Source organism: Mesocricetus auratus, unplaced genomic scaffold (assembly GCF_017639785.1).
Source record: "Mesocricetus auratus isolate SY011 unplaced genomic scaffold, BCM_Maur_2.0 Super-Scaffold_6730, whole genome shotgun sequence".
Lineage (NCBI taxonomy): Eukaryota > Metazoa > Chordata > Mammalia > Rodentia > Cricetidae > Mesocricetus > Mesocricetus auratus.
The window spans coordinates 2,053,835-2,080,826 of NW_024429184.1; the positions used below are offsets into that span (position 1 = coordinate 2,053,835).

Below are 26,992 nucleotides of genomic sequence, written 5' to 3' on the forward strand. Positions count from 1 at the left end.
CCTTCCCTTTCCATCATTATTCTCGTATCCCCAGTGTCTTGCTTACAGCTAGCTGCCACAACCTCGCTAACGGCCTTTCAGGATGATCATGGGCATTGTGGAGTGTCTGTGGAGATGCGGCTGAGACCTCTAAATGGAACTAGAAATATCAGGTCTCTGTCTCTATCCTTCGCTCACGGTGGAGAGCCAAGACGGTGCACACACAACCCACCGCCTTCTGGAGGGATGGAACGAAGGCTTGTCTTCAGAACATGGAAAAATATAGAATTTTGCAAGCAAACCACTTCGTGCCATTCTAAAGAGATAATTGGGCTTTTCCCCAGATATAGCACTGAGTAATATATGTGTCCATATGAGTGTTCAAGCCCATTGAAATTATCGTTTGTGCTTATAGAACTTTCCCCCTTTGATGTATATATGTTACAAATGTAAACACACACACACACACACCATATGTATACATTAAATGTGAGGCACTTAAGGGCATTCAGTTTCTCATTTTCATCTATACCCAAGCTGCCCCTCATTGGCCGGCAAAAGGGACCTCACAGCTGTCCCTGGTTTCTTCAGCTTGCTCTGGCTAGTCCTTAGGCTTCTTTGCTTCCTGTCATGAGAAACCCCAGCCTATGTTGTATATTTCCTGTCCTTGGACAGAAATCAACCATTTCCTTCACAAATTTCTACCACCTTCTAGTGGGCAATGGTATTTAAAGACTGCATCTAGTTCATTTCTACTGGAGCTGGTCCTTGATATTGTGTGTGTGTGTGTGTGTGTGTGTGTGTGTGTGTGTGTGTGTGTGTGTGTTTGAAATAGGTTCCTAGAAGGGAAATCACTGGGTCAAACAGTTAGAATTTAGAAAAGACTTCCACAAGCGATTCTCAAGCTCAGCTGGCAAAGGAAACATTTAAGTCTAACCACAAATACTTTAAAAAAGAAAAGAAAAAGATGGTTAAAATTCCCCTTCCAAGTATAAAAAAATATAAATCAATAGCACCCCAAGCTGTGTGGTGTTAACAAGAACAGACAACCAGAAGAATAAAACAGAAAGGGTAGGCTCAGTCAGTGAATGAAGTGGGGGGGGGGATAATTCTGCAGTTGAACAAAAATGAAGGTAGTCTCTACCATTCGCTGAAGTAAAACAAAAACTCAAAGCGGACTTAAGAATCTTTGGAACAAGCATTTGCAGGAGGATGTCTGAGTAGGTTTGCTATGTGGAGGAGGAATCGCTGAGGCTTTCTCTTGAGCAAAGGAGAAGCTGTTGCTTCCTGGCAGCTGTAGACTGAGGGCGCTGTCTGCCCCCAGTGGGTCTCACAGGGAGACGACCACACTTCTCACTGAAACTGCCCTTACCACAAAGTCCCACTGGGATGAGAAACCGTGTCAATAGAAAACATTTTCTTGTCGGCTGGTGATGGTTTTTAAAACTCTATCTTAAATAATGCTGAGTGGAATGTACATTCTGTGGACATTTCTTTAGATATTGAGGACGGAGCCCATGGGTGGTCATACCAGCTGTGTGCTCTACCCCCAGGCTGGAACTTTTTCTTTGATGTTCCTCTCCACCTGATGAGAAAATAAGGCCAGCCATTGTGGACATCCAAGAAAACTTCAGAGTGAAAGTTTCCAGTGTTTCACTTTGGACCGCTGAGTCGCGTTTAGAATCCCCTCCTCTTTCTTCTTCCTTTTGCAAAGCTGCCTGAGGAATGTCCACACCTCAGATCTCTGCGTTTCTACGTTCTGAGCTGTGCAAATGGTCTCATTCATGGTCAAGTCACCGTCCTGAAGATCCAAATGGAGGAGGATCTGTGACTCTGTGCCTCAAGGGATGCCTACCTGCCAATCTTCTCTGTGACTCAGCTGGGGTGGGTAGAGAGATTGGTACAGACTTCAGGGTCTCACCCAAGACCATAGCATCTCCTTTCTCTAGCCTTACCGCCCCCCCCTGCCCCCCCTTCTCCCTAGAGGCTCTTGTCTGGGAGTTAGAAAAGTCTCGTGCTTGTCATGCTATCATCCCAGGCACTTGTCCTTCATCAGGTGGACAGCTTTTTAAACTGTAAGAACCAAGACGGTGAAGGCTGCTGATTGAGGCCCTGGTGTGTATTTGAGGAATGTCTGTTAACATTGTGTGTCTTGCTCTGTCTCTCTCTCACACACACACACACACACACACACACACACACACACACGCACACACAGTCTTCTGTGCCTGTCTTTCTGGGCTCCCATCTGATCTAGCTTACATTGCTGGGCTTGATTCTTGGTGGCAGGGGTGGGGATGGGCTGGGTGGGGTGGGGGTAACACACTTAAACACATCTTCTCAAACTCCTGGCGTTCTGGATGGTTTCTGGGGTTGTTTTCAGTTTGGTCTTTCTTTAAATGCAGGTTTGGGAGCTTTAGTTGCAGCTCACGATAGCAAAGGTTTAGGTCAGAGTCATTCACTTACAGGCAGCGTCCACCGAGAATCTAGCGATAGACTTTCCCTTCTACGGATATTGTTCTTATAACCTGAAAAAAAAATCTACTCCTAAAGTAAATGAAATCGAACTTGTCTTCCACATCACATCTTATTCTAATTTTGACAAAATGTAGGGTGCAACTGCTCCTCTCTGGCCCACCTTCTAGAAAACGGGGAGTGGCTTTCCCCTCATTATCTAATCAACCAAGATGCCTTCTAAGGTCTTGCTAGAAAATGTACCCTGACACTCCCTTGCCTTTCCCACGAAATTCTAGTGAAAATCCGCAATAGAAAATTGGTTGGCACTACTAGATACACACCTGGAGTTCTTGTGCCTTTGAGGTGTGGTATTATAAAGTATCCCCAGCAGCAACAGGGTGGCAAAGCTTCATCGTTGCCGTGGCAAAGGAGTCACACACACACCGTAAAACAGAATGACCCGTCCTAAAACAATAAAGCTCAAATGTCAGCGTTAGTGGTCCAATGCTTTCTCATGAAGATAGGATGCTGCCAAAACCTGCTGGTTTTATGTGAATCCTGGGTGGTCCAAAAAGATGAAGAATTGGATCAATTCTACATTTTTTTGAAGGAGTAGTGGAAAAACAAAAATAGGAAGGAGGTCAGCCATCATGAACCCTGGAAAAGACACTTTCTGATGAATTTTTTCTAGTGAGGTTGGGGGTGATGTAGAGAGAGAGATAGGTGCAGTGTAGATGCCTAGAACTCAGAGCATTGGTTCATGTGTCCGGGTCTGGGGAACCGATAGACTAGCTTCACAAGAAGTATTAATTACGGAGTCAATGTCATTCTGTAAACCCTTGTTCTTCATTGACCAGCTCAACGGCCCTAAGGATGATGGTGACGTGGTTATAACCATGTCGATGACGACTCATTTTACATGTTTTTTTTTTTTGCGGTTGATGTCGCCTCTGCGAGGCCATCACAGAGCCCATTCTACGCCCGTTTCTGTGTTTCTCTCACTGAAAGTTGTTTCTCGGGCACTGCCTTAGCCAGGAAAGGAAGCAGAGGGCCTGGCGATGCTCACACTCGGGTCTTCCCTGTGTCCTTAACAGCAAATCCTTCGTCACTCTCGGGAAAACTCCACCAAGGTCATATTTCTCATCACCGATGGCTACTCCAATGGCGGAGACCCCAGACCCATTGCAGCGTCGCTGCGGGACTTCGGGGTGGAGATCTTCACGTTCGGCATCTGGCAGGGGAACATCCGGGAACTGAATGACATGGCCTCTACCCCGAAGGAGGAACACTGCTACCTGCTCCACAGTTTCGAAGAATTCGAGGCTTTAGCTCGAAGGGCGTTGCATGAAGGTAATGGAAACTCATGGCCTTGCAGGTACCTTGAAATGGCTTCTCTCTCTCTCTCTCTCTCTCTCTCTCTCTCTCTCTCTCTCTCTCTCTCTCTCTCTCTCTCTCTCTCTCTCTCTCTCTCTCTCTCTCTCTCTCTCTCTCTCTCTCCTCTCTCCCTCTCTCTCTCCCCTTCTCTGTCTCTCTGTCTTTTTCTCCCTCTGTCTCTCTCTCTGTCTCTCTCTCTCTCTCTCTCTCTCTCTCTCTCTCTCTCTCATATTGAAGGGTGATTTCAAGCTCTTATTTGGCTCTTGGTGGAGCACGGGGCTTGTGAACGCTGGTGGAGCATGGGCTTTGGGTGTCATAAGATGCTCTCAACTGCCCAGAGATGGCCTGCTGACCTGGTAGCAATCTTGTTTTGCTTTCTTTCCTAACAGCTGCGATGCATTTTCCCCTAGGCCATCCATAGGTTCCCACCTAGATCCACGGGATGAACTGAGGTGTGTTTGGAGGCCACACACGCAGTGGGGAGCCTCGACTGGGATGGCATTCACAGCTATCTGGACAGATGGAGTAAACATTCTGAGACATGAGCGCTGACTCTCGCCAGAATGTTTCCAGAAATACGCAGGAAGATAGGGCGCTAAACACTTAACACACACTTCTTGCCCTGACAACTAGGAGATAAACGGCTTTTGTCCCAAGAGCGTCCTAAAGGGGGGAGAAAAATTAGCAAATGCATTCATCAGATGGATGTTAGGTGTACAGCTCTCAGTTAGATGGACTTGCCTGTTATAACTTGAACCGGGAGGAAAGGATGCGGACGGTGAGGAGCTGACAGGAGATGTAGCCGTGTTCCAAACTGGGCATGATCCTGGCAGGCACTGGAGTGAAAAATCTGGCATAAGGCCGGAATCATGGCAACAGACTTGAAGCACCCTGTGAGGCTCAAAAAACAAACAAACATAAAAAAAAAACAGGTTAGCCCTGGTGGAATTCCCAAAGAGTTTTGGGTGGACTATCAGGCTGTATCTAGCAAAAAGGATTAGACTTTCTGCGGGTAGGGGGTAGGGGTTACTAGCTAAGCTTATTGGTGGCTAAGACTCTTAGAGAGTGGAGGGGGACTTAAAGCAGGGCTTGGAAGTGGGGAGGGTGGGTGAGCGTAGGGAGGAAAACCAGGCTTAGATTTAAGTCCTAGGCCCATAACTGAAGTTTAAATTTTTAAGAGCTAGGTCATAAAAAAATTCAGAATTCTTGGATTTGGATCCTAGTTTCATCATCTACTAAGTGGGTAATTTGGGGGTAGATTATCTGTCTTTTAACACTTCTTAGGTTTCTGGCCAATGGAATAGAGAATGAGAGTAGTACTTACTTCACAGGCTGGCTGCCAGAATTAAAAAAAAAAAAAGGCAACTAGAAAATTGCTGATCAGCCCTGCAAAGCGGGCTGTTGGGTAAAAGGTGCTTGCTATTAAGATGGACAACCTAAGTGTGATTCCCCCCCGACCCCCGGGGGGACAAGAAGGGACCGACGTGTGCCCGCGTGCACACACTAAATAAATACGGTAAGAAATTACCGATGGCCCATTTAAAGGCTCAATAACCACTCTCATTGCCATATGAATGGCAGTGGCCACTTGTTATTAATTGCTTCAGGCAATCCAGCATGGGCTTCAACCTTCTTCTCTTTCACAATAGGAATTATGTAACCATGTGCACCACGGTTTTCTCAAGAGAATAAAATCTCTGCGTCTCACCAAGGCTGCATGGGTCAGAAGTAACTGGCACTACCTCTGTTTCTCTCTCCTTAGAGAAAGTGCCACGCTATCTGGGGAAGCAGAAGGGGTTAGGGTTGGGGATGGCCGGTGTTGCAGATGAGAGTGTGAAGTCATGGGTGTTGCGATCTGTAGGTGTTGTATCAAATTAATCTCTAGCCGGATTGCTCTTCTGCCCCATGGGACCAGTGACTCTGCCCTAAAGTGATTTGGTGAAGAAACAAGGTCAGACAAGGCTTCCAAGGAAAAAGGCTGTTTCACTCTCTATCATGCCCTGGACTTACGAGGTGCCACATTTATTACACTAAACTCACATCTAAGAATGTGTCATACTTTGGTTGACTCTCCAGAAGGCGGTGGGGGGGTCTCTGCTTTTACGGAGAAGGCACGACAGCAGAGCTGAGTCTGATGTGCTCTCCTCCGTCGTATCCGGTTTGCGTGGATCCGCTCCAGGCTCCCAGACCGTCCATGTTTGTGAACAGTGTCAGCCGTCCCAGGCTGCAGCACAGACCTCCACTTCTCCTCCCCGAATACTACTGTGCCAGCTTTCAGAGTCAGGCTCTTCGTGCTCCCGAAGGTCCTCTGTTGCCAACAAACCTCCGGTCCGGTTTCTGAGAACTAATTTCCGGGGACCGTTGTGCACACCTTTCGCCCATAGCCTAGCTTCTGGGCTGGAGTTTTAATGCAGGGTCTGGTTTTGCTGATCTCCTTTCCTTGAGACCAAGCCTTCCCTAATTTTGGTCCCTTGCTGCCGTACGGACTTAACATAAGGCCAGACGTTTCGTATCTGAGGCCATCTCTCATCTCCCTCCCAGACCTTCATCCGCAGACTGCTCTGCCAACAGTCACCCACTTGCATTCTTACTAGGGGCCCAGCCCTGTATCTGGAGTTAGCAGTCCGACCCCTAGCACTGGAATTCAGGCTAAGATTTCTTAATTTTTTCAGCTGGAGGTGCAGACTTGGCGCTTGCTCCCTCCGAGGCCATCCATCCTGGCTCAGTCCATCTGCGGCTTTAACCCTGCCTTAGGTCTGCTTCTGCATGGCTGTGCTCAGGGATTCTTGGCATGCTTCCTCTCAGTTCTTGGCTCAAATACTCAGAATTGTCTCTTTCTGCATAACATGTGCTCCTATACTTAGCACTAAGAAGCAGCCTGGATTATGGCTGTTATTTAACTTACATGGAGATGCTCTTGGATCAGATGACTTACAGACATGATGCTATTTATTCTAGAGTCAGTAACCCACAGTCGGTGCCCTTAGTGGTCAGGATTGTGGCTTCAGCTCTAACAGAATTTGGAAAGTCTGGCTACTGCCGCCTGACCTCATACAGAGGTCAGGGATGCTGTTGTTGGAAGCCAGGGGAACGACCTGAAGGACCAAGTGTGCTCATTACCTGCTGCATCTGCAGATTCCACTCTACGGGGCTTCATTTCTGCCTGACCGTGCATGGCCCGGAGCACTTAGGATGACGTCCCAGACCGGGGTGACTGAATTGGCCAAAGCTAGCCCCCAGAGTGTGATCCTACAAACAGCACACACTCATGTGGGTGGAGGTAGGGAACAGTGGAAAATCAGACAGACTAGAAGAGCTGTTTTCTCCAGCTCGCTCTTGATCTGTAATGACTGGAGAATGTATCAATCAACTGTTAGGTTTTTTTTTAATTTTCTTATGTCTTATGTTCCTGGTAGATCTACCTTCCGGGAGCTTCATCCAAGAGGATATGGCCCACTGCTCTTACCTTTGTGAAGCTGGGAAAGACTGCTGTGACCGAATGGCCAGCTGCAAATGTGGGACACACACGGGCCAATTTGAATGCATCTGTGAGAAGGGCTACTACGGGAAAGGTCTACAGTATGAATGCACAGGTGAGTCTCTGGTTTGGGCCCAGCTGTATCAGTCACCAGTTGCTGTGTAACAAATGAGCCTGGACCTCGACCTCTGTGGCTTCAAAAGTGTTTATGGTTGCCCATGAGTCTACTGGGCAACTCTTTTGGTCTCAGCTGTGTTGTCATCCGTGGTGAAGCCCTTAGGATCTTAAGTGGGTTCCCTGAGATGCTTCGGAGCTGGCTGACTATAGACTGAGCTAAAAAACGACTTCTTCTGAGACATGGGAGTCTTTCTCAGAGGAGGCTTCTCACACTGCGTCAAGCTAGGCTGGACTTGTTGAGGAGGCGGTGGCAGAGGGTGACAAGGTAAAGAGTGAGCTTGTAAGGCCTCAGAACACGGAGGGAGAAGATCTGAGGTCTTTTATCTGTAGGCACTCTGTCTTCGAGGTGCCTGAAGCAAAACTATGCCTCAGTCAATTAGATTGAAACCAGTGGGATTCCGGTCCCTGGTCTACAAATCCCTGTCAGATTATCACAAAACCAGAAGCACACCCTATGGCCTTTTAGCTTGTCACAAGACCCCCCCCCCGAGAGGAAGTGAAAAGATTCTGAACGTGTCACCGCTGAAACCCAGAATTTACATCTCTGCGTGGTCTAAAAAGACCTTAACAGTCAATGATGGGATGTTCTCAGGAATCTTGTGTGCTCCGTTACCTCTTAGGTATGTTCGATATTTGTAAGCAGTCTGTGGTTTTTCTGTATAGGATTGTGTCCTTGCGTGTGCTGATTTTAACCTGAAACAGTAGCTCCCAGACCTCTGTGTTGTGTTGCCTGGAAAACTGTGTGCCCGTGGAACTTGTTTCCCACCAAGATCACATAGGAGCAGGGCTCTGTTTTCCTCTGTACACACACACACACACACACACACACACACACACACACACACACACACTTGTGTAACATGTTGCCATTTTGCTCTGGTGTTTTGTCTGGGAGCCCTGGGCTGCCTCACAGACACATGGAGCCCCCTCTGTGCCTGATCTTCTTCTCTCACTCTTTCTTCCTCCTCCCTCCTTGTTACTACCCTGCCTCCCCGTCATTGTCCAACTCTCTCTTTTATTCTTGTTGTTCTTCGTCTTGCTGCCCTTCCTGTCATCTCCAGCCCCCCCTGGCTCTGATGCCAGATGGCAGACGCATCCTTGCCAGGTCTGACCATCCGTGTCCACCCAGCAGACCTGCTACTTTCTTGGCCCCATTCCCACCCCACCCAGTAGGCTTCCCCCGCGTAAGCAGAAGGAGGAGAGAGATCAACCCAATGGCCTCCGAGCTGGCTGGGAGCCTCTGCTGGACTCTTCCCTTCTCTCAAATCTTCCCACACTCTCATCAGCCGCCCAGCTTGGCGCTCTCCACAACACCCCTTCCTTCCCTCACTCTCCCCACCCTAACCTACCAAACACAGGCAGAAAATTCTTATTGCCCTTGCTGTGTGGTCAGCAAGCTTGCTCCCCGTGTGGTCCTAGACTGTGCTGTTCCCTACCCACAGACTGCTGTCACCACTGTGCGGCTGCCTGCCTGGCAGTGCCAGTCACTTATCGGCCATGGTACCCGATGCTTCAAGGCAACGAGAATTTTGCATCCCACGGGGAGGGGGGACTGCAAGAAGAAAGAGGGGGTGGGTCACAGTCCCTCTGTCCCCAAATGCTGGAAGGCACCAGCAGTGTGTACAACATGGAGGGTCAACAAAGGGGATGGAAGCCTTCTGTTGTTCCTTCCAGTAAAGACCGTGCACAGTAGGGTTAACTTTCCACCCATTCTCCTGAATTAGTAAGCCCCCATTTGACGCTTACTGGCAGGCGAGGCTGAAATCAGATATGGTTACGCTGGTGCGAATATGCATATCGTCATCCCCAGCTGCCGGGGAAAGTAGCACCGGAACTCTGAGATACACACCGTGACTTTGCGTACTTGGAGAGGAGCATCAGCGGCTGGCTGAAAATAACCCTAGGGGGAAAAAAATCCACAGCAGCCTTCATACAGCACGAGGAAGACTCATCCTTACCACAGGGAGAATTAGGTCTGTATCTATTTGGTTAACGAATGTTAGAGAGCAACCTTTCCAACGAGGAACCCAAATCCGTGCTCATTGCCTTTGGACCTACACCCTAAGCACACAGGTCAGTTTGTAGTTACAAACTGAGATAGACGCCATCAAACACAAACGCCCCTGGTGTGAAGCACAGGCTCTAGGGAAGGTGGACGCTAAGATGGAGGAGCGCCTGGGCTCCCACTCTGCTCAAGGGGAGAGGACGCCAGTATCCATTCTGACTGTTGGAATGCAGAGTGTGCGCCCTCACAGACACATCGCCTTTCTGGAGCCAGCCGTTCCTTTTACGGAGCCAGAAGCAACCTTAAGAGATGATCTATTGTAAAGCTCTCATTTCGCAAGAGGAAATTGAGGCCTTGGGAAGATGAGCATTTGCTCAGGATGGCACATCTAGCCATTAATAAGACACAGACAAGCAACCCGGGGTACTGGTCTCCAAGTTCTGCATCCCTTCTAAGCTCTCACGATGCATATTTCCCCAGTCTTTGGAAACAACCTCTTGGTACGTCTTGCTTTTCTGAGACCAGCAATATGAAACTGTGCTCAAAATATTTAAAAAACAGAGAAAGATCTGGCTTAAGTTAAATCTCTGCTAATTACTGTCAGGTTCAAAGGAAACTCCATTTCTGCAAAAATTCAGGTTAGACAAAGCCAGCATTCCTCAGGGGTTTGGGAAGGCCCATTCCCCTCGACCAGAAGGTGTAACTTTGGACAAGTTAATCTCTTCTGACTCTCAGTTTTTTTTTCTGCAAAATGGGCTTAATTATGGACAATGCACACACACACACACACACACACACACACACACACACACACACACACTGTAATAGTCACTTCCTCACTACTCTTACAAAACACCTAGCAAAGCACTTAAGTAAGGAAGGGTTTAATTCTGCTCACAGTCCACCATGGTGGGGACGTCATATCTCCAGGAGTGTGGGGCAGCTGGGCATATCATACTTGTATTCAGGAAGTAGAAAGAGATGAATGTCAGCACTTCAGCTTGCTTTTTCCATAGGATTTTGTAACATGTAGTTTTCCTCCACCAGCCGCTTAGGTCCCCCCCCCCAGCTGCTTGGGCTCTGCCACAGTTGCAGTCCCCAAATAACACACAGGACACTATATTAATTATGAAGCTGTTGGCCGTTTCTTTGTTTCTTACTGGATAGCTCTGACTTAAGTATTTAACCCTTAATTGTTAATCTAAGTATTTCTCTTACCAGAGAAAAGGGTCTGGACATCTTACTTTTCTGGCGGGCTACATTGTGTCTGCCATGTCTCTCTTTCCCAGAATCCTCCTCAACTCCTAGTCCCACCTATCTTGCTTCCCTATTGGCCAACAGTGCTTTATTGACATATACGCAGGACTTCCCCATTAGGACTTCAGTCTATGGAAGGCTGCAGTCAATTTTGGGGAGGGTCCTCCCACTTCAACTAACCTAACATAGAAACTCCCTCACAGACAAGCCCAGGGGTTTGTCTACAGAGTGATTCTAGACCCTGTCAGACCATCACACACACACACACACACACACACACACACACACACACAAGAGGGGGCAGGCATGTGCATATACATTTATGCAAATTTATATTGATAGAATATACAGATACCTATGTGGACACTCGTGTGAATATGAACACAGACCAATGTATGCATATATAGACTATGGAATTACTTGAGGAAATAAGAAACATATTGCTTCCATTTCTAACTCTATTGCCAGTCTAACACCTTCATGCTTGACCCTCTGTGGGCATTTGGATTGTCATGATGTTGATGGCAATGTTGACGATGAAAGTGACAACAAAATAGCTGATAACAATATTAAATAATAGGACCAGATGTGAGACACCTTTCCAAACATTAGTATACGTATGTATGTATGTATGTATATATATCAACTCATTTAATTCTCAAGTATAACCCATTTTAGAGATGAACTGAAAAGTTGAGAAGTCAAATAACTTGGCCACAGAAGCATTGCTAATAGAGCTGAGGTGTGAACCCAAGTTATCTGGTTCCAGTATCTCTTTCCTAGTCATAATCATAGCTATTTAACAAATACACTCAAGATAAAAAACATACTGTCAAATTGGACATAATACCAGCGGCTTATAACCTTAGCACTTGGGGACTAGGGAAGAGGGATCATGTGTTCAAAGCCAAGTTAAGCTACATAGCAAGGCTGATGCCATATGCAATGATATTATCATTATTTGACCTTTTCAACTTACAAAATAGCAGCTTCATGTGTTTCAACCAAATACCAGAAAGAGAAAGAGCAGATGAGTTACAGAAAACCCAAGCTTAAGCACCCCACATCCTTGTTTAGCAGTGTTAAACTATGGTCCCTTTACAAGATAAGCTAAAACTCCAAAGCATAATAAAGGATTTGCGTGATTTGAGGCCTCTTTTGCCTTTGATCTAGATGTCAGAACACTTACCCTGTCCTCCGAAGTCTACGCTATCTCATTTCTCAGTCCTGGCCTTTGGCTCCTGGCTCCGTTTCCCAGCACACACAAACGCTGTCTTTATTCCTGCTTCATCTCACGGATGGGCAATGACTTCCTGATTCGTTCCGTATTTCCAACTGCTTTTCTTTAGGCCCCGAAATAAACGTTCAAAAGAAAATGACACAGAGGGCTTACTTAGCACACTAGTCGCTTTGCACGTTCCTTGGACAGAACAAGCAACATGGCTAAAACAACTTAAAGGAGGAATGGGTTGTTTCATCCTCCTGCTGAGTGGACTCAGCCGGCCCATCTCACAGCAGCAGGAACCTAGGGCAGCTGCCCACGGGGCATCCACAGTCGGGAAGTGGAGAGTGATGGACCCAGGTGTGCTCCCTCACTTTACCTGCTTATTAAGTGCACAGCCTCGGTCCACTCAGGGTGGGCCTCTCTACCTCAGTTTGCCTGGCCCAGAAGCTCCATCACAGACATCCCTGGAGGCTTGTTTCCATGGCGATCACAAATCCCATCAAATCGAGACTAACCGCAACATCTAACATGTACAAAGCCTCACTAGGTTCCATCTCTGGCTTTAAAAATATGTCCTGGGAAAAGGAAATGGGTAAAAACTTAACTTTGATATCAAAATCTTCCAGGCAAAACTCACCACTGAAAACCTCAGGCAACTGATTTTTTTTCCCGTGTCTGCCTTACCACCACCGAATCCCCCAACTAAAAGCATGCGGCACAACACATTTTTTTTTACAATGTGGTTGATAATATTTGAAAGAAAAACATTTATATTTGGTCGATCCTTGCCAACAACAAATTAAGTGCGACGTACAACTGATTTGCTAGAATAGCCATTTTAAGACGGATGGATCATCAAATCAGTTTCAAACAGCCAGGGAACTCTTGTAAATCCAAGTGGTTACAGCTGTTGTGGGTTCCCCAGGAGAGGTGCGAGAGACATGGGGTTCGGGGCCAATAGGCATCTTGAGGATACTGCTTCTTCCAGAGACTGACCTTTTCAGTGAGTGTAGAGTGAGCCAACTGAAACTATGTCTCCACATGGGCCAAGGATGAGGCCCTTACAAAGTTCTAGCGATATTATGTTTCCTCAAAGGAGGATACCATACAGAAGTAGAAATTAGGAAATGTTTGTATAGGAATGTCTTGCTATACATGCACCTAAATGCATGTAACTTCCCACCCTCACTTTACACACACACACACACACACACACACACACACACACACAAGCACCCCACACACACATGCCTGCATAAACATCATGTCATTCCTTTGGAAAGAAATGGCAAAGAATTCTAGAAATCCTTGCATGGAAACAAAAACATTTGGAAATCTTGTCCTCTGAGCACAACTTAGCTGTTTCCTCCTCCTGCACCACAAAAGGATCCCCAGTGGTACCTAGTGATGCATTTATAAGGCATAAGGAATGTGCACGATGAATCCCTTTTTGCTCTTCATGAGGGAGCATTGCTAGTACATAGACACGGCTTCCTGTCAGCTCAAAGAGTTCGTACCTGCTGCCTAGAGCAGGCTGGTTTGCTCTGGTTTCCACTTAGTGGGGTGCGTGATCAGCCCTCAGGACGTTTATCCAGCCAACCACATGCTGTAGCAATAAAACACACAAAATTAGACAGGGAGTCTGTATTAGTTCCCTTTCTGTTGCTGTGATGAAACTCTATGACCAAAGACATCTTACAGAAGAAATAATTTACTTTGGCTTATGATTCCAGACAGACTCTGCAGTGTGGTCTTCCTAGAGACATGGCAACAGTGGCAGGAGCAGGAGATCCTATTTTTATCCATACACAGGAAGTGGGGGGGGCAGGAAGTGGGACAAGGCAAGCCTATAAAACCTCAAAGCCTGTCCACCAGTGACAAACTTCTCAACCGCTGCAAACAGCGCCACCGACTGGCAGTCAAGTGTAACGTATGAGTCTATGAAGACATTCTCATCCAACTCACCACCGATGGCACGTATCATAAAACTCCAATCATAGGCTAGAGAGATGGCTCAGAGGTTAAAAGCACTTCTTGCTCTTCCAGAAATCCTGAGTTCAATTCCCAGCAACCACATGGTGGTTCACAACCATCTATAATGAGATCTGGTGCCCTCTTTTGGTGTGCAGACATACATGCAGGCAGAACACTGTGTACATAATAAACAAAAATTTTAAAAAACCCTAATGGCAATGTATTTTACTCTGTATAAATAAGCATAAGAATATATCCAGCAGCCTAAATCTTTCAATAAAAGAATTGCAGGCAATAATTCTGATATTCATTGTAATAAATACTTTAATTCCCTTCACCAGCCACACTGCAAGCTGTTCTTTCCATTTACAATGACAAGCAGACAAAGGAAAACATTTAAAATCTGCTAACTCATGCTGTCAAACATTTTGTGTCAAAATACTGAAAACCTGTGTATCCCTGATTGATTTTCAACTAGTTGACTAAAATTTGAAGGACAGCAGCAATGGTGTCTTGACATTTTAAGACAGATTTTGCATCACTCTCAAATGCAGCTACTGACATTCAAGCAGTATAGGAAATTTGATTCTGTTACCATGATTTTTAGAGGACAATACCAGGCCCTGACATAATGGTAAAAAGCAGAGAGATGTTTGGCATGTCTGTGTTGGAAAAGGAATGGATTAAGGGACACACTGGGCCCTAAATCCGTATCCAGGTTACTGATGTGAGCTTTACATTTAGACAGAGAAGAACTAAGACGGGACAAGAAATGGGAAAAATCAAGCAGTCTAGGTGTGGTCTCCTGGGTCATTGTCTCAGCTCCAGTAAGGCAGGGAAGTCCTTACTGCTTGCAGGAATGATGGCCTCCAGAGATGATTATTTCTGCTTTAGGGCACAGACTGAGTCTCCTGGAGCCTGTCAATCCTGGGTGGAAGCCAGGGACTCCAGAGGGAGACTTGAAGATAATGTCTTATCTTTGTGCCATCGGCCAGAGCAAAGAAGACAGACAGACAGACAGACAGACAGACAGACACTCAGCAAGGGCACCAATGGCAGACTTCCACACAGCTTTTTAGCCTCCCAGGGGACCCGAGTGAATGAGTGAGTGTCTGGTGCTTCCCAGAAGCAGCAGCCTCCAAGGGGCTGTTTCAATGGCTCAGCACATTCATCTGTGGCTGAGCACATTCTTAAGCACAGAAATCTTGCCTCGATTCTTTTCTTAGTTCTATTGCAGCTTCACCACATACCTCTAATGTTTACGTCCCATGGTGTGCCATGATGATTACAGCATCATGCTTTGTTGACACAAAAATCGCTGTGAAGACCTCCTTTTTCGTCTTCTATTAAGGGTGGTCAACATTCCAGGGGCCATCTTTGAAACCCCATGTAGATGTCTGTTTAACCAACTCCAGGATACTCCTGATTCTGCACTCTCCCCTTCCCAGCTGGGGGATTCTGAGGCTGAGACCCCACCAGTGGGGTGAGGCACAGTCACCACCCTGTGACAGAAACTAAGTGAACGCCCCCCCATCCAAGTGCTGGTTTGCCTGGTTTGGGCTGTTGTACATCTTTTTGGAAAAGTAAGTCACCTTTCCCAGTTGCTTTTGCTTTGTCCGTGTCACCCTTTGGGTGACATTGGGGACATTTTTCCCCAGCATTCCAGCATTGTGAATGCACGTTAAAATTAAGTTTTAAATGTTCCATAGCAAAATTTGCTTCTTGGTTGAATTATTGCTATTATTTGTACATTACTTTCTCTATATATGTTTTGATTATAAGGATACTATTAGAAATCCGTCCCTTAATGAGGTTGGTGATTAATGTTTGCATGGGTTTTGTTTTTACGACTCAATATCTTTTTTTTCACTTTTTTTTTTGAGACAGGGTTTCTCTTGTAACCTTGGCTGTCCTGCAACTAGATCTGTAGACCAGATTGGCCTTGAACTCACAGAGGTCCGCCTGCCTCTGCTTCCCAAGTGCTGGGATTAAAGGCATGTGCCACCAATGCCTGGCTCTCAATGTTTTATCTTTAAAAAAACATGGCATTAACTTCATTTCTCTGAAGTGAAAAATCTTGATGGACTTTAGCATTGAAAATGTCCTTCATATAAATGTATAATTGGGACTCAAAAGAGTTCGTTACAGACCTTGGAAGTCACAGCCAGTGCCCCAAGTCAGGTCCAGCCACAGCCCTAAATAAGCTGACTAAAAGAGCAGTAAGTAGAAATCAGAAAAGGGAAGAGGGACAAAGAGATGCAATGAACCCCATGAGTTTATGTCCTGAAGTGAGGTCAAGGTTTAAACAGAGGGCCACGGATGTGCACATCCAAGGAGTCACAGTTAACATGTGGTCCTGCCCACCACAAACCCGCCATCATCTGGGCTTCAGTCTCATCCTACAAAGCAAGTTGTTAAAATTATGTGAAATCTCTTTTGTGGGGAGACAAGCTTCCCCTCTGGCTGGCACCGTCTCCTTCTCCCAGCATGAGATTCCTGGGCCAGCTCCCATTTCTCTGGTGTCTATTGTTTAAATAGTCTGATATAATCCGACTGAGACAGAGTGTCTCTGTGGAATATCTTCATTTCTGCCAGGTCAGCTCCAAGTTGTGTAATGCTGCTGGATCTGAATTCTTGGAGTTCCTTCCAGCTTACATGCTGAAGGTGACATCAATTATCTGTCATCAAAAAAAAAAAGGCTTATCAGCTGATAGTTCCTTTGGGTCCCTCTTCAGTTTCATTGAAACTGAAAAAATGGAAAAACACTTAACTTGCAAAAGGAGCCAGTACTGTTCTCAATCTCTGAGAAGGCTCAGATGGGTTTTATTAAATGCACAACTGCCTGCTTTCATTTATAAAGGGTTTGCACAGTGGTCCTCTGCTATGGTAACAGGGATTGGCGGACAGTGAGTGAATTTAGCCCAGGTTTGTAAAGGTGGCTTGCTGAATATACTTCGAGAGAACAGTAAGCCAGGCAGTAAGGAGTCTATAGTGTGAATGAATGGACCACAAGAAGCATCCATTGAGAGGAGTGTCTTAACTGTTAGGGTGAGTTTCTTATGAGCACTTTCATAGGTAGCTTGGATTTTCAACTTGATGGACCTGGGGAGAGCGAATGTCAGGTCAGAAGTTGCTTCCATCTGATTGGCCTGTACGCATGTCTGTGGAGGTGTTTCTTTTGGTGGCTAATTTATATAGGAGAGTCCAGCCCACTGTGGGCAGCGCCATCCCTAGGCAGGTGGGCCTGGGCTGAATAAAGGAAGGTAGCTGAATGTGAGTTTAGAAGTCAGCCAGCAAGCAGCATTCCTCCCTGGTGGTCTCTGCTTCAGTTCCTGACTCCGGGTTCCTGCCTTGAGCTCTGGAACTCTTGCTCTGACTTCTGAATATGGTGGACTGTAACCTGTACACTAAAATAAACCCTTTCATCCCAAGTTGATTTTGGCCAGGTTTCTTGGTATTTTGTTTTGTTTTGTTTTTAAATCAGATCAGCAGAAAGCAAGCTGGACCATGCAGTTTACTGGTATGCAATGCATGGCATGTGAAGGGTAGTCCAGGCTGGCTGGTGAGCGGCTCTGGCAGGTTAGTGTGAGCCACTCACTGTGTATTCGCTTAATTTTCAGCTGTTGCAGCCTTGGTCATGCAAACAAGAGCTGTCCTACTTGAATAAAGTTCAGTCTTCATCCAAAAGCTGAGTCAAAGGGCTCTGGGCTGCAGCTCTGCCGCGTCATGTTACAGAACTCTATGGCGAACGTTTTGTGATTCCAGGACCATGCGTATAAAAATCCCTAACGGAGACCGGCTAGCTCTATTTCCGAGCCTCCCTCCCCAGGAAGTATGCACTTCACTCGAAAAATGGAAGATGGAGTGATAGGTCTTAGTGGAAACTGGGATAGGTTGTTGGGGGCGTGGGGTCTATTAGGAGAATGATTGTATTATAGACAGACAGACAACAGTATGATGGGGACTCAGAAGAAAGTAAAGGCCCCAGTGCCAAAGCCAGGAAGGCGAGGACTCAGAAGAGAGAAAAAAATTGGGGCCCATGTGGCAGAAGTAAGGGTCTCTTTTACCTTTCTGAGGACGGGGGAGTTCTAAAGCACAGGACTGTCTCCAGACTCTGGTTCCCAGGCAGGAGTCAGGGGACGGGGTGGGAAGAAGGAGGTGTTGCCCCCAGTGATCAACTGTGATGTAATTCTAACACCCGGGAGTCAGCCGGCTGGAGATTGACAGGCAGTGTCCTGGTAGAGGGTGATGCGGGTGGCCCTCTGTGATCTGGGAAGGACAGCAGCAGCTGGATTCTAACAGCACATTTCTAACATCCTAGGCTTTGTTTATGTTTAGAGTAACGGCGTTGCGGGACGAGGACGTGGAGGGGGAGACACACATGGCTATTGGTTGTTTACTCCGTCTGACTTCTAAGATGGGCAGAGATGACCATGAGGGTGGGCCTCTCTTCTCTGGGGGTAGACTGGCATTAGCACCAGGGGCACAGGCTACCTTCTGTACTTTTCCTATCACGAGGATGCTGACACCAAGTACCCTTCTAAGCTACTTGGTTAGTTTTAGAATTTTGAATACAACTTTCGTGAATAAAATTGGTATCGCTGAAATAGAAAATTTAGGTCAGGCGGTGGAAGCCGCACGCCTTTACTACCAGCGCTCAAGAGGTAGACGCAGGCGTATCTCTGAGTTTGAGGCCAACCTGGTCCACAGAGCTTATCTCGGGACAGCCAAGGCTACGCAGAGAAACCCTGTCTCTAAAACACCCTCTCAAAGCACAAACAAACAAAAAACCTCAGGGAGACAATTATGAAACACCAAATGCACATTCTTAAGCTGAGTGTAAATGTTTTATGATCTTAGAAGTAGGTTTTATTATAGAATATATATTTTTAAAATATGTCAATTTACATTTTTTTTACATGAAAAGACTTGTATGTTTCTAGCCAGCAGACAAGTTACTTATGTCGTAGCAACATCTTGAATAAAATGTAATTGTTCTGAATCCTTGGCACAATCATTTTTGTGGGGACTTAGTTGAAAGTTTCTAGATTTGGGGAAAAACAGTGCACAGAGGCCAGGTCAGAGGACAAGAGAGATTGAAAGGGGGAGTTCTGAGAGGGAGTTTCAGTCCCTGGAAAAAGCTAAACCGCTGACAGAGGTTTCTGTCCTGCCCGGTGCCACAGCCATTTAGTTCCAAATAAACACACAGAGATGTATTACTTATCAACTGTTTGGTGATGGCTCAGGCTTCTTATTGGCTAGCTCTCTCCTAATTATTAACCCATTTCTATTAATTCTTTGTTCTTTATCAGAAAGTCTCCTGGTGCATAATAAACTTAGAATCTTCTTGGCAGTTGAAAATGATGTCTTCCCCAAGGGCCAGAGATATGACTCAAATGCCATTCATTCTTTTGACCCAAAATTGTGTAGTAGAATAGATCGAATAGAATTAAAAAATAATAAAAAATCTATTAAAAATAAACCACGCTCAACCAGGAGTAGACAGCCTTCTTTTCCAGGTCCCCAACAAGCAACAACGCTTCTGTCTCCCAATGTCTCTGTGATCTGTAGCCATCCCTTCCCCATGATGCTTCAAATTCTAAGGAGAATCAATCTCACTGTCTCCTTCTTTTCACACACTAATAGCATTTCAAATACTAAGGAAGTTAAATTGTAACATTGACTCTTCTTTTAAGTTAGTATGTTGCCAGGTACGTAGGAGTTAGGGCCCAAAGCTGCTTGTGAGAGGGTCTTCATCCTCCACAGCCGTCAGGCTTCTGATTTCTACCTAGGCACCCCATGACTTTCAGTCCATGCACAGCTTGTATGGTCATGGTCCTTCAAAGAGATCACTGCTGCGTACTTAGGTCCATGCATCTTCTGACATAGTTTCCTTGTGTGCCAAAGAGCTTTGGAAACAGACAATGGTAAAGGGAAATGGGTTCAGTCACAGTTTGTCCAAAGTAGGGGAAAAGTAGGGGAAAAAAGGGTTCTAATTTTCTCCCTTGATGTCTGTCGACATCGTATAATTTGCAGAAAGCCTTTAGACGAAGGCTAAAAAATTGTAAATTTAACTGTAAAGTGTTGGTCAGTCCTTCCCCAGGAGCAAAAGGCCCCAGGTTGCAGGGTGGGGTGCTTTGTGGAATGTAAGAGCCCCTCATTCCAGGCCTGGCATCGTCCTTTGGCTCTAGGTTCATTCTTTTGATAGATATATAACAAACGTAGTTGGGAATTTTTTTCTTGGATGTTGGCTTGAACTCCTCTTGCAAGCCTATTAAATACACTGTGATTGCTAGTAGTAATTGTCAACTTTACAGAATCTAGAATTGTTTAGCGGGCAGGCCTTATATTGGGAATATCTTGACTATTTAATTGAGATGAAAATACTCACCCACTGTGAGTAGCACCATCCCCTAGTTAGTATCCTGAACTGCACAGTGAAAACCGATTTGAGTGGCATTCATCTGTGGCTCCATGCTTCATGATTGTGGATACAATGTGACCTGTGCCCTGAAGCTCCTGTGGCTGTAGCTTCTCCATCGTGGTGGACTGAATGGTGAGCCACAGTGGACCCTTTCTACCTTAATTTACTTTTGTCGGGGCATTTCATCCCAGCAAGACATCATGGGGCACTGTCAAAAACTTAGAGGAACATATTTGTGTCTTTTCATATTGTCATTATTTATGGAACAACAAATTCACAAGGTGCAATAGTCTCACTGGGAGCAGCTTGCCAGATATTTCCATTTTATTGATGATAGCCTTTGCCAAGGTCATCTTACTCTAGTTTTAATTACTATCATTAACCATCAGTTCACACATTTCATTTCATACAATGAATCCCTCTCCCTTCCCCCCCCCCCTCTCTGTGTGTGTGTGTTTAGGTTACAGAATTCCATCTTGGAGGAAATCTCTTAAGATACAGGATGCTAAACGAAGGTTAAACCTTCCAATCTACAGGGAATCTAGGCAAGCTCAAGAAGTGAACAACTCAAAGGCTTCAGGAAGTTCCTGAAACTGAGTAGATACAGTCTATCCCATTTTCCCCAAGCACATATGCACATAAAAGCAGTGTGGATTTCTGAAAGATGTCCTCACAGCAGCCAAGCCACCTAAAAGTAGGACCACCTGAGCTGCCTAGAAGAGGCTCAGAGTGGTCAAGCTTCCTGGAAGAGGCTCAGACCAACTGGGCTGCCTGGAAAAGAAACTTTCCAACCTTTTGAATGACCTGAAAGCCATGCAGTGAGCGTCGAGATTCCAGCTTTTGTTAGTCACCACCCATCAGGGATGGGTCTTTGGTGATGCACCTGTCTTTGAATCGTTTCTGCTCTTGTATGCACCCCAGTATAACTCACTGGTTCACCAAGGTGTACTTTGGTGGTGTCCCTGCATTGGCCTGTTGTTGGTTCCCTATCTGGGGTGAGCTGCCATTTCTTCAGGCCTCCCCAGGAACAGTGTCACACAACACAAACCTAGTAGAATCCACTGGGTGATGGGGTCACTACACGGTATGTGGAACACGCCGCATAATGCTAAGTTCCAGGATCAGTAGCACAAATGGAAAAACAAAATTCCTATTCAATATTGAGAAATTAAATGTGTGCAAGCGAGAGTTGCAAACACTGCTGTCTCTCTTTCTGAAGAGTTTAAGAGGAAATACCAGAGGCATGTGGCTATGGAAAGGTTGAATTCTTGCTTGAGTCTCATCATGGTAGAGACTTACACTGCAGCCTCCATAAACTGCATATGATTGTGACGGCCCTGCTCGTGCCTTTTCATTTCCTTTGCCCAGAATCTTCCATGGCTTATCAGTGTTCAGCACTCACCAGGTCTCTACACTCACAGCAAACACTTCTCCAACATGGTATTGACTCTTACCTCTTCCTCCAAAAGCTTATCACTCTCACACATGTAGGTGCTTGGGTTCCCTGAAATTTTCTCCCTGTTTACTTACTACATAGCATTGTTGTTAGAGGCATGCCTTCTTTTGCATTTTGTGAATTGCTTCAGGGTATAATTATGCTTCTGTTATTGTTTAGTAGTAGTAGTAGTAGTAGTAGTAGTAGTAGTTTATAACCGATGTTTCATGGACATGAACTTGGAATGGTCTTTAAATTTTTAGTGAATGAATGAATGAATGAGTATAAATAAAATGAGTTGCGCATTTAGATGCTAGAGCATGGCATATGGGAACTCTGCTTGGTTCTCAATGGCTTGGGAATTTTCCACTCCTCTTATAGAGAACTGGAGGTGAACAGATCTACTGACCCTGAACAGCCCTGGCTCAGAATCAAAGGGAACCATCTGGAAGGCTGAGTTCAACATAATCACATTTATCTCTTTCATGTCATCTGGTTACTGAGATTGCTTCCAAATTTGTTCTGAAGATTCTCTCTCTCTCTCTCTCTCTCTCTCTCTCTCTCTCTCTCTCTCTCTCTGTCTCTCTCTCTCTCTCTCTGTGTGTGTGTGTACAAGTCATTTGCCTGCTTTAAAGGCCTTGTGATAATGTTTCAGTTCATACAGTGGTCAATACAAGAATACAAGACATTCCAGGGTATTGTGCATTTTTATGATTTACCATTTTTACAATTTAATGTTTAACAAATGCACAAAGGAAAACATGATTACTGTGTGTAGCAGAGGTTAACAGTTGGGGAGTTTTTTTGTTAGGATGAGATTTACAAAGTTTGTCAAAATACAGGAGAAGCTATATGAAAATAAATCATGAGCATAGAACAAATTTTGAGGAAATGCATGCTGTGCGTGAGTATTTATGGCATTAGGAGAAAATGTCATAAAATAACATGTCTTGTCATTTTGTGGTTAGAATAAGAAAGAATCATCTTATTGTTTGCATGATATACTGTTCCCACCAGAAAATCTTAAGGAATCAGCTGGAAACCGGTAATATCAGCAGAGTAGTAGCAATAGCAAGGCAGTCAGAGAAACAGTTTGAAATCAACAATTGCCCTAGGATGGAACATTGAGCTTAAAGATGGTAAGATTGCACTAGTAGTAATAACAAATGTACATGCACCCCAAAAAGAACTTGAAAGGACTTCATGTGCACCTCCAGAGTGGCTGTGGACTGGGCTGATGTGGGCATGAGTATTAATCTGTAGCTTGCCCTTTCTAGCCTGAAGATTCTCCAGATTCTGGTCCATATCTGGAGATGTCTACAAAGCAGAGAGAGCTAAGGGACAAAGGTCAGTCCTTTGTGATCTCAATGCCCACCCACCAGTGAGACATCTATCTCCTCCAACAAGGCTACCCTTGCCTATCCTTCTCAGACAGTTCCACCAACTGGCGGTAAAGTACCCAAGCATATGACCCCATGGGAGCAATTCTCATTCAAACCACCACGGATACTGATGTTGATGCTATCATTTTTTTTTACAGCCGCAAGGATCACCCAGTTGCTCTAAGAGAACCCTAATGACTTCCTCCAACTCCTGGCACCCCCACACCCCTTTACCTCTAGAAGCCACTAATCTCTTTTCTGATTATGTAATGCCATTTCAAGAATGATATGTAAATGGAATTTTGCGGCGTTTTAAGACTGACTCTGTTCGTCCCGTGTGGTTCTCTAGGGTCTCCCTGTCTGTGGCATGTTTGGTAGCTTGTTCCTCGGTGTGGGTAATGTTTAGTTATGGAAAGACACCACAGTTTAGCCACCTGTCTGTCTGAGGACATCTGGATTATTTTCAGTGTGGGTCACGTCTCAGTGTTTGTCTTGTTGCTGAATAAAACACCCTGAGCAGAAGTGACTTGGGGAAGAAAGAGTGTGTTTGGCTTACACTTTAAGTCACATTCCAGACATTTGGTGGAAGTCAGAGCGGGAACTCAAGGCAGGAACCTTGGAGGAATGCTGCTTGCTGGCTTTCTCTCTAGCCTGTTTGCTGACGCGTGCTTAGCGAGCTTTCTCACACAACCCAGGACTACCTGCCTAGGGATGATGGCATAGCACACAATGGGCTGTACCCTCCTGCACCAACTAATCATCAAAACAGCCCCCAACAGGCATGCCTACAGGCCAGTAATGCTAAGGTTGTGTGGGGGTGGAGAATGGGAAAGGTAGGGGATAAGGAAACGGGAGATTGGGGGTAGATGGTGAGGGTTTGTGTTATGGCTAAGGCTGCCGTAAACATCTGTACACACGTTCTTGTGTGAGCATAAGTATTTATGTGCTAAGTGTCCAGTAGTAAAATGGTATGGTAACATAGTAGCTATGTACTTTGTTTAAAAAAAAAACCAGAACAAAACACAATCTAACACACTGTTTTAAGTTCCCACCAGAAGCATTTGAGTGAGGCTGAACATGACAGTGTCTACCCATATTTCTAGCACTCAGAGGACTGACCCAGGAAGATTCCATGTTTGAGGCCAGCCTGGGCTACCTAGCAAGCCTGCCTTAAAAATAAAATAAGGAAGAAAAGCGGCAGAGAGGAGGGAGTGTGGGGAAGGAGAAAAAGAGGGATTTGAGACTCAGTCTCTCTGCATCGTGTCTTCTTGCTGACTTTAGTCATCCTGACAGGAGTGCTGTGGCATCTCATTTTCCTTTTCATTTGGACGTCTCCAGCGGAACTGGGTACCCTTTGACGTGCTCATTTGCAACTGGTGCCTTCTTCCATGAGAGCCATCTCTGGCTTCTTATCCTTGTTTGTTTGCTCTCTATTTCCAAAATAAGAGAATTCGTTGTATTTCACACGTACTTAGGTTTGTGCCCGCTATGTAATCTACAAATAGTGCCCTCTCTCTGTAGCACTTCTGTTTTGTTCTCTCCATTGTCTGAGAACACAGCTGTTTTAATTTGTTAATTGTTTTGGGGACGGATACAAAGTGGCGGCGGTGCTGTTGTACTTTCCTGCATTTCTGCCATGACACGTGATCCACCCCCCCCAGCCCCCCCACTCCCCTCCTTCTGCCCTCTTATAGTCCTTTGCTCTTCCTAAACATCCTCTCTGCTCCATGTCACGTATATTTCTTTCTCCCTCCTTTCAGACTTCTTATTGCTCTCTCCTAACCAATGCGCACACACATGCACACACACACACACACACACACACACAGGGGGGGGGGGGAGAGCGAGGGAGAGAGAGAGAGATAGATAGATAGAGAGAGAGAGAGACAGAGACAGAGACAGAGACAGAGACAGAGACACAGAGGTTGAATTTGAATCTAGTCTTCTGAGGTCTGTTTTATTTCAATTAACACAATTACCTCCAGCTCCATTCATTTTTCCTGTGGATATCATAACGTCAATCTTCTTCATAGCTAACTAGGACTCCACTATGTGTATTTATCAAATTTTCTTTATCTCTTCATCTGATTCCATACCTTGGCTACTGGAAATAGAGTAATAATCAGTATGGACTCTGCAAATATCTCTGCGATTTGCTGGCAGAGTGACCTCCGGGTACAATATTCACCTATGGCACTGCTGGGTCCTGTGACAGTTCCATTTTTAGCTCTTTGAGGACTCTCCCCATTGATTACACTCCCACCTACAGTGTATTGAGAATTCCGCTTCCTTCCCCCTCGCCAGCATCCGTGGCTGTTGTCTTGATGATGGCTATTCTGTGGAATCTCTGTGGGTTTAATTAGCCCCTTCCTGGTGGCTAAGGAATTGGACAATTTTCCAATTATTTATGGTCCATTTGTGTTTCTTCTTTCTAGTCAATTAATTAGGCCATTTCATTGATTGAGTGATATTTTGGGTGTTTAATTTTGGGTGTTCCTTATAAACCCTAGATGTTAATTCCCTGTCCTTTGTACATTTGTCAGTGATCTCTTTTTTTCCATTCTGTCAGACCTCTCTTCGTTCTAGTGATTTTTCCTTGGCTCTGAAGGAGCTTTGGAATTCTATTCATTTGTCAACTCCATGAGATTTGCTTCTTCTGGGGTCCATTTTTTATGAAGTCCTTGCTTATGCTTGTTTCTTTAAGCATGTTCTCTGTGTTTTCCCCTGATCTGTATTGTATTGGAATTTTTGTGTGCTGTGGTGATGTATTATTTATGATTTATTAAAGCTTGCCTGGGGATTCCAAAAGCAAAGTCAACCACAAGCTGTAGCCAGATGGTGGTGTTACACACCTTTAGTCCCACCACTTGGGAGGTAGAGGTAGATGGATCTCTGTTAGTTCCAGGCCACACTGGGATACAAGAAATATACCCAGTGCTAAAGAGAAACAGCTCACACAAAGATGATCTCAGCACTTGAGGTCACAGACCTTTAATCCAAGGACTCATGCGAGGTATTTAAGACAGGAGTAGGGTCTCAGAGCTGGCATTCATTCTCCAGCCACACTGAAGACAGGAAGACATTGAAGTCTCAGGACTCTCCAGCCACGTTGAGGAAAGCATGATGGTCTGGGGTTGCAGTCTGAGGTTTGGTGGAGCCAGGATCACTTTTCAGTCTGAGGCAGAGGTAAGAGGTAGTGGCTGACTGCTTTGCTTTTCTGATCTTCAGCTTGAAGCTTGAAACCCACTGTCTGCCTCTGGTTCTTTTGCTTTTCGTGTTATGTGTGGGGTGAGAGATGTGGATCTGGTGCCAGTCTTCTAGGCGTAGGAATCTACATTTCTTGGCGCCATTATGAATGCTGTTGAACTTGAAGGAGTCCATTCACCAACGTTTCCATGTGTGTTTCACGCTTTTGCCTTCCTGACTCCCAAGGATTTTATCCCATGATTGCTTCTAAGTGCATTCTAGCCTTGCATTTATATTGGCATCCGTGCCACATAAGCCTCACACCTAAAGAAGAAATTCTATTTGCAAATGTCCCGATCCTTTTTGTAGAAGGCTCTGCGGAATATATTAAAGTCAGAGCCACTGACAGGTGGGAATAGAGTAATGAGTAAACTTTAAGGCATGAGACCTGTGTCTGGTTAATTGCTTGACCTGTGTGGACCAAGTTTTCTCCACACTGTTTCCTGATGCTTCCCTCATTGAAGTCATTTTGCACTTGTTGGATGCCCATTTCTGAGACGTTCTCTGTCTTATCAGACACACAGTGTCAACCCCTGTAAACTTCACCACAAAGAATCGTATTCTAATTTTCAAAGGCAC

At 45.4% G+C, this 26,992-nt stretch overlaps 1 protein-coding gene across 3 annotated transcripts in view; it reads left to right on the plus strand.

Annotated features, from left to right (window-relative positions):
- Positions 1 to 26,992, plus strand: part of Svep1 (sushi, von Willebrand factor type A, EGF and pentraxin domain containing 1) — a 176,593-nt gene that overhangs the window by 22,639 nt on the left and 126,962 nt on the right. For all 3 annotated transcript variants that reach the window (XM_005085043.4, XM_021235926.2, XM_040737940.1), the window contains exons 2-3: positions 3,531 to 3,786; positions 7,227 to 7,403. In XM_005085043.4, the coding sequence (XP_005085100.1) occupies positions 3,531 to 3,786; positions 7,227 to 7,403 (433 nt within the window). The remainder of the gene's footprint in view (positions 1 to 3,530; positions 3,787 to 7,226; positions 7,404 to 26,992) is intronic.